The 14,358-nt window shown below is 36.1% G+C and overlaps 1 protein-coding gene across 1 annotated transcript; it reads right to left on the bottom strand.

The window, feature by feature from the left end:
• Window positions 1-1,331: 1,331 nt before the first annotated feature.
• On the bottom strand, window positions 1,332-11,159 carry LOC133864087 (pleiotropic drug resistance protein 1-like). The gene is made up of 24 exons (XM_062300295.1): window positions 10,986-11,159; window positions 10,187-10,896; window positions 9,947-10,067; window positions 9,773-9,864; window positions 9,599-9,683; window positions 9,330-9,489; window positions 9,155-9,231; window positions 8,897-8,950; window positions 8,681-8,771; window positions 7,248-7,549; window positions 6,872-7,153; window positions 6,476-6,792; window positions 6,204-6,364; window positions 4,813-4,916; window positions 4,578-4,731; window positions 4,260-4,495; window positions 3,844-4,176; window positions 3,475-3,765; window positions 3,292-3,375; window positions 3,057-3,190; window positions 2,497-2,724; window positions 2,239-2,410; window positions 1,888-2,142; window positions 1,332-1,805 (listed from the first exon to the last, which is right to left on the bottom strand). The coding sequence occupies exons 2-24, from the start codon at window positions 10,510-10,512 to the stop codon at window positions 1,545-1,547; spliced, it is 4,320 nt and encodes a 1,439-aa protein (XP_062156279.1). The 5' UTR covers window positions 10,513-10,896; window positions 10,986-11,159; the 3' UTR covers window positions 1,332-1,544.
• Between the last annotated feature and the right edge of the window lie 3,199 nt (window positions 11,160-14,358).

Genomic DNA, 14,358 nt, shown 5'->3' with positions numbered 1-14,358 from the left:
TTATTGTATCTACTTGGATAGCTTTTGTTTCTCAGGAGGTGTTAGAAATGCTTCTCTTATTTCCATCCAACACTGCTATAAAAATTGGTTTGAATGAAATCAGAGGAATCTCAATTTTATACTTTTACAATTGGCACAAAAACTCCAGTGTCCAAGAAATTAATTTAACTCATATAATTCATAAAAAAAAAAGAAGAAGAAAAAGCTCCTCTTTTGTATTCCTGAGTGCTCAATTAACCCATAGGAACACTCAAGAGGGCGAATGCTTGTTCACATTTATGGTATTGATTACCTCATAGCTCCATGAAAACGATACACCGTTTTGAGAAATGTTAGGGGTATCAAATCTTTTACCGAGAGAAGTATCAAAATGATATGAAGCTTATTCGTTGAAGAGGATCAAAACAATTAATCTAAGAGAAATTCTACAAGTACCAATGAATAAGCTCTTCATAATTTTGGTATTATTTTTTAGTAAAAGATTTAGTACCTCTAGCATTTTTCTTAACTTTTTTTTGTCATGGTTAGGAGTTCAAGGTCAAAAGCAATTTTTAGGTATTTCATCATCTCATCAGAACTCTAAACAGGATTTATCATCCTAATTGGGTGCTTCTATTTTGAAAAGAGCTTCCCTTCGTGGTCATGGTATACGTATATTGTATTCTCTTTCTCTTTCTTTTTTATTTTATTTTGATGAAAAAAGGTCATGGTAAGTAATATTCACCTTCAGATTTTTTATTTTTTATTTTTTATTTTTATTTTTAATTTTTAATTTTTTTTTTCATCTTTTATCTTTGCCATAAGCATCATGAAAACCTTTATTACTCGCAAGCTGCATTCTAACTAAGGCTCCGTTTGTTTCGACGTGAAATATTTTTCATTTTTTAGAAAAGATGATTTCTCTCAAGATATTTTTCGGTGTTTAACTCGTACGGAAAATGAGCGATCGTGAAAAACGGCTGACAACTTTCAGTTGTGGTTTGACGAAAGTATCTTACGAAAAAACAGAGTGGAAAGTTGCTGGCCGTTTTCCGCCGCCGCTCATTTCCGTACATTTCCGTACGAGCTGAACGTCAAAAAATATTTTTCAGGAAAATAATTTTTTCTAAAATAAGATTTTGTTGAAAATATTTTCCGACAGAAAACATTTTACGTCAAAACTAACATAGTCTAAAATTAAGTTTCTAGATACACGTAATAGGAAATTCTTTCAAGGAGGAGTTTGTTTCTTTGGCTGACCATTTGAAGCAGAAGCTTATAATAAATGCTGCAGAAGTACTTCTCAACTTAGAAATGCAGTTGATTGAATGAGTAGTGGAAAAATTTGCAGATGATAATAAAGATCCATTGACAACAAAAAAGCAAGCATGGTGCTAAACCAATAGAGAGATATTTATTAAGAAGCCCTAGGCATTTAATTTTCCTAGAGCTATTATGCACCCATTTATAATCCTGATCCTATTGCCTTAATGTGAATACATTTAGTCAAAGTTGCAGGTGAAAGAGATAGAAGAACATGGAGATGCAAGCTGTTAGCATTTTTTCTACCGCCTTTGGAAATTAAACGCCTTGATGGAAAAGGCAAAGACAAATGCAAAGAGCACCGTCCAGGCGACAACAACACCCGCCACCACTCCCAGAAAATCATTCTTGAATCCGAAGTAGTCTTTCACAAACTGTTCCACTGTGCCACCGGTGTCCTCAAGCACGTCCTTGTTATCTCCAAATTGTGAAACAACCAAGCCATACAAGGTCCACGCAACAGGACATGCCCAGTAGTACCATCTCCACCACACTGGAATCCTCTGTTGTTGGCCAAGCAGATGATTAATCAATCAAAACGAAAAGGAGTGTTGGTAAATGTTTTCCATGTCAAAAAATACTTACGGGCCTTGGGACTATGAATCCTGAAAACAAGTTCCATAATCCATAAAAAGCAACGGATATTACGGCGGCGATATGGTGGTTTGGTGTCACAGCCACACTCATCATGCCGTAAAAGGTGAAGTAGAGCAATGTGAAGTACATGAAGAATAGATACCAAAAGAATTTGGCGAACGTCCATTCAAATCCAATCATAGCATAAACTATGATGCCATATACAGCAGCTTGAGCAAAGACATATGGGAGCTCAATTGCGACCTGGGGCCAAAACAAACACGGTTAAATCACCACCTATTCCAAAAGCTTGAGCTGATAAGAACAGATGAATTTAACCATTTATATTTTAACAGTTACCTGTGCAAATGCGTATGGCAAGGCTGAATACATCCCGGCAGCTCTTTCTCTGTAGAAGACAGATCGTTCAACAGCCACAACAGGCTGCACGGATGAGCAATTTTGGATACCAAGGAAGAGAACAGCAGTATACATGGAACCCATCGCATTAAACAAATCTTGTTGCTTCTTGCTGCATTAGTATCCGTTAGAATATATAAATTAAATGATTAAATTCATCCCTTAACGTTTCTGAGTTTTCTACTAGTAAAAACTTACGTCTTGGAGCCAAGGTCCCAGAACATCGTCCCAAATGTCAGGGCTATGAAAACTGTGAAGAGAAATCTTACGGCAGTGTATGGTGGGTTGCGCCAATAAGACCAGTGTAGTTTCCATAGGCAAGCCATGCATTGAGTGAAAAATGACTGTGAATATTGAGTTGCAAAATAAAGTTCCTTTGAACCAGGAGTGGTCTTACTCAACTCTTTAATCAGTGCTTTGTTCCTCCTGATGCACATGCCACACAACAGTACAATTTTCAGCCTTCAGTTTAAAGTTCATTAATATGACAAGGATCTTATATATACGGTTAAAGTATTGATTAAACGATTAAATTTATCCATTCCTATCGGCTTAAGCTTCTGAGATAAATATTGTCTCCTTAATTTACCTATAATTTTAATTAAATATTTCACGTGTTAGGCTTCACCTATTAAAAGAGAGTTTGAGTTTGAGCCCACAAGTAAGTGGGAGTGTTAAAGTATTAATTAAATGATTAAATTTACTCATTCCTATCTGCTTAGATGGTATATATTTAGTTGGTTTAACATGGAAGGTACCTGTATAGCTCTGAGTTCTTATACACAACAGTAAAATCAACACCCAAAGCCATCTCTTCCCCAGAAGTTGTAACTTCCAACATCCAAGTTGCGGGATTATAGCCATCTTTAATTTTTCTGACTCCTTCAACGCTCTAGAAGCAAGGAAAAAGTATATGTATTAGGAAATTACTAACACAGATCGAGATTTCTGGCTGTTGGATGGCTGTATTTCTGTTTTCTAATAGGTTCCTACCTCGAAATACTTGATAAGATGGGAAGAATGGCGACCCAATGGCCCAACATATATCTCTTGTCCTCCACGCTTCATTAGGAAAAGCTGCAATTTGCAAGTGCATGTTTTAAATATGAAGCTGAAATCTAGGAGAGAAGCAATATTGAATGCTCACCTTATCTGTTGATAATTTATAGCTCTCACCTCATCAAAAGCTTCGAATATGTCAATGCTTGGCTGATGGATGGTGCACACAACTGTTCTTCCAGTGTCCACTGTGTTCCTCACCGTTCTCATAACAATAGCAGCAGCTCTTGCATCCAGCCCTGAAGTTGGCTCATCCATGAATATTATGGAGGGGTTCGCTACAAGCTCAACTGCAATAGTGAGCCTCTTGCGCTGCTCGGTGGAGAGACCATTCACACCAGGCAACCCAACCAATGCCTGCCTCAGTGGTTTCAGCTCCACAAGCTCCATGACTTCCTCAATGAACATCTGTGGCATTCAATCTCTTTGTGACAAATTCAAACATTCAGCAAAACCCTGAAGCAGAGGTTTCTTTCAGATACTAACCTTTCTGGTGTCTGAATCAACTTCAGAGGATAAGCGGAGCCATGCTGAGTAGAGCAAGGACTCATACACAGTAACATGAGGAGAATGAATGTCATTTTGCTCACAGTACCCTGAAATTCGAGCAAATGTTTCTTGCTTCTTTGGGTACCCTGAAATTGTGATGTTCCCATCAATATATCCACTAGTTTTCCTACCGGCAAGAACATCCATCAGAGTTGTTTTGCCAGCACCACTAACACCCATCAGAGCTGTGAGAACACCTGGCCTGAAAGCGCCACTCACACCCTTCAGAAGCAGCAATTTATCCTCAATGACACCCTGGTTCTTCATTTCCTGCAAGTCAAAATTGAAACCATTAGGCCTCATCAGGTTTCAATAAACATTTTCAGTTCCAAATCTTTATGATTTTAAGCTACCTGTGGCATGTCAACTGAATATGTTATGTCATCAAAGGTGATTGAATGTTGTTCAAAAGGAAGAACCATTCCTCTTTTCCCATTATGACTGCCCTCAACAGCAGCTTCTGCCCTTACAGATGATGAGGACCCATGATTACTTCCTCTCTGTGTTAACTGTATGCCTTCTCCAGTATTCTGCCCTTGTTCATTGCTTTCTGGTTCATCTGACTTCACAGTCTGTGACTTCCCAAATGCTGCACATAATTAGTTGCACATCATTAACACAAAAGCTCCTATATTAACAAGGCCCAAGGTGAAAAAGGTGGAGATACGCACGCTTAAGATAGGCAAGAGCCAGAATGACAGCGATGTTGAAAACTAGAATGAATCCAATTGTTGCCCCTATGCCTATCCAATACCAATGTGCTTCGGTAAAGAACCCGCCCCCTTTCAACACTCTAACTCCCAGTGTTTCCGTCGAGTTTCCAAGCTAAATAATTTAATCAGACATTAATTAGCTTGTTATATTTTATACAGTATAACTGTTCAAATGTATAGTTGAGGAAATTACTTGTTTCCACTTGCTCCCCAGGAACTCGTTAACCAATATTGCATTTGTCGCGTACATCAAAGGTGATGCCCAGTAGCCCCATATCCACCAGTGCTTTATATCATCTGCTCCAACTCAACACAAGAATGGATTATTCTGTTTAAGTTACGGTTCGTTCGTGTCACATTTACCACGTCAGCCACTAAAAATTAGACCATTACACGTACAACAGTGCACATAATACTTACCATTTTTACATGTTGATCGACCACATGTTATTTATTACATTAATCATTAAAATATAGATTGCTAGCTTACGTGACACTCATTTTCATAAAATATAGATTGTCAGGTGAGTTTGTGGTAAAGATTATAGTACCCTAACCATTTTCATAATTATTATTATTATAGACTAAAACCGGACAAATGAATCATGTGACATTTCAGCTTTGATACTCTTGTTGCTAACAAAAAGAAAAAGAAAAAATAAAAAAATCTAAGATATCTAATTATTTATACATAAAAAATGGAAGGTAAGAAATTCATGAAACAAGTTTATTGAATTTCTCATCAACTTTACTGGTGTAGACTTTTTTGGAGAAACTTCATTTAACCATTTGAACATCCATCACATTTGCAATTACTCCCCTAAACTGAAAAAATTCTCAATTTAGTGTATCTATCTTTTAATTTTTATTTTATTTTTCAATTTCACAAATCTTTTAAGATTTTCTGTAAAAATCCTAACATAATGGTGTCAGAATTTTCAAAATACCCATGTTTTATTATTTTTTTTAAATATATATAACCTAACCAACGCCAAAATCCTTGTAATTTTTTTTTCCCTAAAAACAATTAGGGGTATTTTTGGATTTTGATAGGATTTAATTGAAAATCCTAATGGATGGGTAAAATTGGAAAAAAATTGAAAGATGAATATTCTAAATTGAGAGTTTTTGAAGTTTAGGCAAGTAATTGCAAAAGCAACGATAATTTAGAGGGTTACGTGAAGTTTCCTTGACTTTTTATCACCCCATGAAACAAAAAAGTGGAGTAATTATAACCATAGTACCAAGGTAATGTCGATATTGTTCAAAAAACCACGCAATGAAATATGGTAGAACACAACCATAATTAAAAGCTTAAATCAATAAACCTAAGTAAAATTGGTAAGTCACTATTTATCCCAAAGGCTTAAACTAATAAAAAATAACAACTTTAACAATTTAATCAACACTTTAATAGTCTCTCATGCGTGAAACTAGATTATTCATAAAATATTTTAACTTAAATGAGAGGCGAATGACAAAAATTGACAAGGTTTGAATTCACTATTTATCTTAAAATCTTATATATATATATATATAATGATGAGTTTATTTATTTATTATAACTAGTAAATATAATGTTACCTTTGGAGAGGATAAAACCACCCAATGCAAAAAGCAAGAGCAGTGCAAATGAGCCGAAGGTGTTAGCAACAATCATATTCCTACCCAGTGCTGCAATAAATCGAAATAAGGCAGAGGCCATTTGGTTTACAAGTAATAGCAGAAGGTATTGCTTAAACAACCTGAAATATTAAACATATTTCCAAATATTATTCCACCAATTAATCTCTAAACAAATTCATTATATATATATATATATATATATATATATATATATATATATATATAATTACCTTCCAACGTATGGATCAAAACCAATGACATAATACGACATGAATACCCAAACAGCCACTTCCAATAACCCAACCGGGATTTTGAGGACCCATGCAGGCAGAGCATATACCCATGAAGGAAAGAAGAGGAGGTCCCTCTGCTTGAAAAAAACTGGAAGCTTTACAATCGTCATGGAGATCTCTGCCATTCCATTAAACAAAATCATAACCACAGTAAAGAACAAAGCACCCGAGTAACTTCTTCCATCTATTTCTGTTTCACGAGGCATCTTGGTCCGTAGGAAAAGTGTCATTGAAACCAGTGCCATTACTGCAAGCTGAAAGCAGAGGAAGAAAAACAAAACAAAATTTAATCTAAATCCTGTTTAAAATTTTGATCAGTTTGTTTAAATCTACCTGTACAAGCTTGAAGATGTAAACAAACGAATTCCTCTTCATCAGCAAGTATTCTCTCGAGAAGGAGGCTTTGAACAGCTCCTTCTTACCAACACCATACTTTTTGGTTGTCAAAGCAGCTGGGTGGCTTTTTGTCTTATCATATGGAGCTGCCAGTTCGTCTCTTATTCTCCTTCCCTCGCGGAATGATTGGAATGCCTCAGCAAATTCCTGGACCATCACAAAACTGTAAGGCTCATCTTTGCGTGCCCAATACTGCCCCTGATCTTTCCTCGATGTCACCTGCGATATATTTGCACAAACATTAATATATAATATGGCTGTCAAAACGTACGTACATCTTTTGCATGCCCATGAGTATCAGTATTAGTATAACCTCTTGCAGGAAGTCAGCCACGCCTTTCCTTTCTGGACATTTAAAGCCCATGCCGTCAAAAAACTCAAGAACATGTTCACGGGGCCCCTGGTAGACAACGTATCCATCTGAGAGGAGAATAATGTCATCAAAAAGATCGTAAGTCTCTGGAGCTGGCTGCAGTAAAGAGATTACTGCCGTCCCGTCAAGAATGTGAACATATTGCCTGAGCGAATTCACAATCTGGAAAGTTGTCGAGCTATCCAATCCAGTAGATATTTCATCCATAAACAGTGCCTTTGCTGGTCCAACCAGCATCTCCCCTATAATTTGACTAATTCATATTATCATACAGGCAAATCATATCAATAAAAATGAATTCTATATGCTACTACACTTGAAGAAAAATTTCAATCATGAGCAACAAACTAGGGCGGGTTCAACGCAACAAGAAGAACCAAAACAACAAGAGAAGACAGAAAGTAAGAGGGAATACATCAACTGAATGACACAACCTTATTGATTTTTGGCATGAATACCAAAAACGTGAACACCAATAAAGATGGTAAAACGGGACGTAAATAAGGGTACGACCGTTACAAGACCCTTCAACACTACTCAAACCTCTAGTACAAGGGACTCAAATAGCTAGAAGCATGATCCTCGTGATACCCTTGAATCCTACCTAAACGTTCGAAGGGGAACAAAAAAAAGCAAACACATAGAAGGAAAGACATAAATTTAAGAACAAAAAATTTACAACAAAAAGCCTAAAAAAAATGAAAGTAGCTCAACAAGACCAGCAGAAAGCCTCTGTCTTTGGGTTCACGCTCCAGCGAGTGGAGGCCACACTATGGCACTAAGTGTTCGGAAGTAACAAAACCACCCCAGCAGACCGGCAACAGTGGTAGATGACAGTGGATGAGATGATAGGAGGCGTCATGTGTGGCGGAGGGCTGTCCACACGTCGACGCATGTGAGACACGTACCAGCGAGTGAAATCTACTCATGGGTGTGTTGCCGGAAGGAGACGGGACTGGTGGTGGATTGAAGCGAAGAAGCCAAAGAGAAAGGTGGATTGGCACGTCTCAAAGGTGAAGCTTCCTGAAGTTGACAGATCTATGTTTGAAAAACCCAAATCTATAAACTTCAAAAAGGGGTTGATCCGAGGATGAAAATGGCTGGAGGAGGCGGAATACAAACTGTTAGCAGTGGAGGATGGGCCGACAAAGCTGATGAACAAAGATAATGGCCAGAGGCGATCGATAGGGCTTCCAAAAAGACTGTTTGAGCCTCAGAAAGAGGCGGGAAAGGGAGGGAGAGGAGGAAGAGGGCAGTTGCGGGGAAGGGGACAGGAGGAGGAGTCAGTAAAAATACAGCCGGGAAACTATGGTGGGGTTTGTTTCTAGAGAGAGCAGCAGCGTTTTGGTTTCTGGTTTCTGGAGATGGTATACCTGTTGTAACACGCTTTCTTTGTCCACCAGAGATACCCCTCAACATTTCATCTCCCACCATGGTATCGGCACACACTTCTAAACCCAAAATCTGCAAGTTCACGTTTGAAGCAAATTAGAGAAACTGAAGGATATTATGCGAATACTTCTTAAATGCTAATGATTATTTTCCAAGTACATGCAGAACTCTTATGGAAAATTGGCTTGCTATGTCACCTTTAATATATATTCTGTCACCACGTCCGCCTCCTGGCCACTTGTTGTTATTGCCTGATACGTACATCACAAGCAAAATACAAGAAAACCATCATCATCCATTGCAAAACTATGATTGGTTTTTTTTTTTTTTTTTTTTTTTTAAAAAAAAAAAAAATTATTCTTATTATTCTTATTATTTTATTCCAGGAGTGTTTTATCACTTTTTAAACCCCATTGAACTTTCTAAAAATCGTTGGCCAATATCTTCTGTCTCACCTTCATGTAGATATCAATATCTGGATCAGGCTTGATATTTGCCTCTTTTTCTCTTCTAGACAACTCTGCTAACATATCTGCAGATTTCAAATTATTCATGGGGGAGTTCATCTTAAAGGTTATAACGAAGGAAAGCTGAAAACAGAACGAGTGATCGCCAAGTTAAATAACTTACCATAGCGTGATCCAACCCCTTGGCACCTGGCAGAGAAGGCCAAGGTTTCCCTTACAGTCATTTCCCCAATATGGAGATCATATTGGCTGATATAGGCAGCAGTTCTCTGGGGTACAAATTCATTCATGCCGTGGCCATTATAAGTCACCCTCCCTGAACGCTGAAGGAAAAGTTTCGGTTTTCAAATTAGGGATGAAATTAAAGAGCTTAAACAGAGCTAAGAATTGACAATTCAAGAAAGAACGAAGCCAAAATGGTATTATTTTCACCTTTAGAGCCGGGTCAAGCTTTCCAGCCAAAGCCAATAAGAGCGTTGTCTTCCCAGAACTTGGAGGACCCAATAGCAATGTCATTCTACAAATTACATATCCATCAAGTTAGAAATTTGATTTCCCAGAAATTCAGAATCCAATTCAAGATAACAGCTGAGCGTATTTTCTTACCTGCGAGGCTTGATGATTCCACTAACATCTTTAAGGATAGTTAACTGCTTCTTTTGATTTGGAAGCATGTGAAGAATATTTATCAAACCTCCCTATACACAGAAAAAAAAAAAAGCAAATTCAAGTTAATAAAATTTATCACTACCTAATGTTGTAGGTTTTGCAGATGGTTACCTCTAGGATGTTTATAATGAAGTTAAAGAAGGAAGGCAAGGCTCTGCCTCCTACATGAACTTCTGCTTCAACGTTTAGGTGCTCAAATCGGACTTCAATTACTGGAAGATCAATTCCAACTCTGAGAAAATTCCAAGAAACAAGAAAATCCATTATGGTACTGACGAACATGTATGAAAATTAAGTAGAGTTAAGAAACGAAACACGTTAATCTCAGACTGGCAGAGGTCTTAGTCTTACCTATCAATCCGATCCCTGATCTTCCACAAAAATTTCTCATTATCCTCTTCGGTTACTTTGATCAACCTCTCGAGCAATTTCTTCCTTTCTTCAGATCCAAGATTATGTATATCGATTTCACTGGCTTCACCTTTTGACGTAGTTAGTATACCTTTTCTTAGACGATCAAAAGTAGGAAGCTTTTCAAGGGCAGCCCATCTGAGAGCTTCTTCGTCGTCGTCTTCTCGTGCAGACCTCGAGAAAACTTCCATAGCATTGTTCCTCCACATCGACGAACTGCGTAATCGTAAACTACCACTGGCATTGTAATGATCAACGCCGTCCATGATTTTAACCCGAATGAAGATTACTGCTAGAACGTAACCCACTAGAAGCCAGAAATATTTGTTCAGAATCTATTTGAATATGTATAAGTTCTCAAAGCCTTATAGCTAAAACCACAGACTGGTCTCGCAATAACTGCAAAAACCCACCGAAACCTGGAAAATGTTTACTCAATACGGAGGCGAACAAACCAATGATTTCCAACACTTTATCTGAAAAAAATGAAAGACAGACGTGTTTTTTTTCGTGTAAGCTGGTTCAGCCTTCTTTCTGCTCCGAACAATGAGGATGAGGAAACATTATAACGCATGTATATATAGGACGGATCGGGCTTACGCTCTTGTAAAAGCAACAGACATCTCCTGTTAACCAAGGTCGGTGAAGTCCTGTAATAAAATCAACAGTCCATATTGTATATCACTTTTATTTAAGTGGAAACCACATGGGGGGAAAACGTTTAAAGAAACCCAAGTACCTCGACGCTTAAACTTTACGTGTGCTTGCACGTCTGCAAACCTTTGATGGAGAAGCTTCAAAACTTCATGTAAAATTCCAGCAATATCCTCTTTCCTAGGTGGCTCTGTTATGCTCTGTTTATGGAGGCTAAAACAGAGGAAGATAAAAAGCTCTGTTTATGGAGTTGGTATTGTTCAAACGTTGGCCGCCGGCCGGCGACGTCGTTTTCACTTAAATGAAGTGAAGAGGAAATGGAAGGAGTTGCTTGGGTGCGGGCTTTGTTCTTGGGCAGCCCAAGTACAACACCTAATTATTATGTATCAAAGGACGTGGCCCTCTCTATCAATAGGCCAGTGGGCGAGCCTCTATCTATCTATCTATCTATCTATCTATCTATTTTCTTCTTACACTTTAGAGCTTCTCTTAGATCCGAAAGGCATCCTCTCCAGTTAAAGAGAATTAGAGAGTATTCCGTTCCTTATGACAATACTCTTTATTCTACTCTTCATTTCATTAAAATATTGTTTTTTAATCATTTTCTTTTATTAAATGATAGAGAGGGAGAAGAAGAGAGAGAGAAAATATTAATAAAAAATTTATAAACAGGTGAACAGTGAATAGCCAGTGTTGGCTATTCACTATTCAATGTTGAAGATAAAAAGTTATAATGGCTAATCTGTTGGAGGGGAAAAAATGTTCAAAATAGTCATATTTGACTATTTTGGTTAAAATAACTACTCTGTTGGAGATAGCCTTAGGTTTGTAGGGTGCGGGCTTTGTTCTTGGGCAGCCCAAGTACAACACCTAATTATTATGTATCAAAGGACGTGGCCCTCTCTATCAATAGGCCAGTGGGCGAGCCTCTATCTATCTATCTATCTATCTATTTATTTTCTTCTTACACTTTAGAGCTTCTCTTAGATCCGAAAGGCATCCTCTCCGGTTAAAGAGAATTAGAGAGTATTCCATTCCTTATAATACAATAATATTTTTATCTTTTCATATTTTTTTTACAAAAATATTACTACATTATAAATAATTGGACACTCTTCAGCTCCTTTAAATTTTAACGGAGGCATTGAAATACCTAAAATGCCCTTATTTTTTATTTTTAAAAAAATTATAAGTTAAGCTTTACTCCCTAGGTCACCTTGCGTAGGTCACAAGTGACTTATGGTGCAATACTTTCTTTTCTTTTCTTTTCTTTTTTTTTTTTTTTTTTAATTAATTATTTAATTAAGGTAATTTTGTAAAGTTATAAATTTTATATGGCATAATAGATATTTCACCTATCAACCGCTTGAATTAACCCAAAATTCTAAGTGTCGGGGTGACATTGCAAACTTTGAAAAGATGACAATCCGACATTGAGAGTTTTTAAAGTTTAGGAGACTGATTACAAATGAGATAAAAGATTAAAGGGTAAGTAAATTTTCTCAAAAAAATATATATAAAAGATAAAAAAAAAATAGAAAAGAAGAAGAAGAAGAAAAAAAAACCTAAAATTAAGTTTCTAAATACACCTAATACGAAATTCTTGCAAATGAGGCAGTTTGGGCTGACCATTTCAAGTAGAAGCTTAGAGCATTCCCAATAGCTTTTCTATAGCTCATTCCCTTCCCTAAATATAAGAAAATAGTAAAAAAAAATCACAAAAGACCATCCATAGCAGATACCCTATCAATTCTCTAAGTATTGGAAATGTTACAGTTCTACCCAATGTGTAGGGAACCAAAAGAGCTTCTATATATATTATTTTAATACAAAATATTTTTCTTTCCTCTCACATCTCTCATTTTTTTGCCTTTTATTGGGGATTATGTTTAAATTTTATGAAAAATGCGATGGTAGGTACAAACTTATATTTGTAAAGAAAGAATATTTAATTGATATAAGGAAAGATAAATGAATCTATTGTGGAGTATATTTAGATAGGGAAATAAAAACTAGTTTTGTTTCCTAAATTTAATAAAAAAAAAAAAAAAGTTGCCTCGTGAATGATCTTATAAATTCTGCTAAAATTAGAAATGCATTTGATTCGATGAGTATGGAAAGAACTTGTCGATGATAATAAAGATCCATTGACAAAAAACCAAGCATGGTGCTAAACCTATAGAGAAGTATTTATGAAGAAGCCCTAGGCATGCAATTTTCCTGGAGCTATTAGCTAGGTGGGATCCGTATGGGATTAAGATCCTTTTATTATTTATTTGAATTTGACAGAATTTGTACAGGACCACTTATTAAATTTACTTGACTAGATAAAAATTGAACCGTCTAATTTTTTATTTGATCAAAGAATTCGGACAAATAAATTGAGATGATCTTAATCCATCGGTAAGAACCTTAAGGCCGTGTTGAACTTTTCTTCCTTCACTCATAGACCGACTAAATTAGTTAGAAGATATAATGGTGATCGAATTGTGAATACATGCACTAATATATTAAAAAGGTGAACAACATTGTTAATAATGCCATGCCGAAGGACAACAGAATTTCTAGAAGCCCTGCATGTCGTACATCTTCCTAATATATTAAAAAGGTAAAATGGTAGATATAATGGTGAATGGTGAATACACAAATATATTAAAAAGGTGAGCAACATTGTTAAAAGAAATGTTATGCCAAAGGACCACAGAATTCTAGAAGCCCTGCATGTCGTATAATGTTTACGTGCCTACCTAACATGAGATAGAAAATTAACAAGAAAATAGAATTTGGTAAGATAATTTCAAAAAATTTAGGCTTCATTAGGGTAGTTGGAGGAACCCTAGGCCTCCCATTCCCAACACAATCGTAAATCACTCTCTTTGATAATTTTATTAACTTCATGGTGTCTTTAAATAGACAATTAGATAAGATAGAAAATACCCAACTAATAATAAACCTAACTTTAAAATACAACTAATTAATCTTAATCCTAATTGATAAATAATTAACTAAAATTTTACTTAAATATAAATTTTAATCTAACATAATTTCTAATCATAATCGTAACTGGTTATAACATTCCTTCTCCCTCTAAATGACCTTGTCCTCGAGGTCCTAAAAACTGTGGCTTATGAATGATAATCACTATAAGGATAATGAGATATATAACAAGAGATAGAATAGCTAATAGAGAAGATTTATTAAAAGAAATATGATATGTTTACAACAAAATGACCCAAATGAGACCTATTAAACATGTTAAATTAAAACATTTTTTAGCCCAAAAAAACATTTTGGTTTTGCCCAAAAAAAAAAAAAAATCATTTTGGCCAATTAAAATAAGCTTAGCCCAATTTAAAAGGTCCACTAATAAGCTATTAATTGATTAACTGATCGACTAGTTATCGAATTACCCGATACCAAAGCCTATATGAAAGACTGATATTTAATTTATAATTGCA

This window comes from Alnus glutinosa, chromosome 3 (assembly GCF_958979055.1).
Source record: "Alnus glutinosa chromosome 3, dhAlnGlut1.1, whole genome shotgun sequence".
NCBI lineage: Eukaryota > Viridiplantae > Streptophyta > Magnoliopsida > Fagales > Betulaceae > Alnus > Alnus glutinosa.
This window is presented reverse-complemented; position numbering and strand designations above follow the sequence as displayed.

Excerpts from the sequence above, each read along its gene's own strand:
- LOC133864087 (XM_062300295.1), bottom strand. The coding sequence starts at position 10,512 with ATGGACGGCGTTGATCATTACAATGCCAGTGGTAGTTTACGATTACGC. Across the intron at positions 8,951-9,154 it reads ATATTGATATCTACATGAAG|GCAATAACAACAAGTGGCCA; the intron begins GTGAGACAGAAG and ends TGTACGTATCAG. Across the intron at positions 4,177-4,259 it reads ATTCAGTTGACATGCCACAG|GAAATGAAGAACCAGGGTGT; the intron begins GTAGCTTAAAAT and ends TTTGACTTGCAG.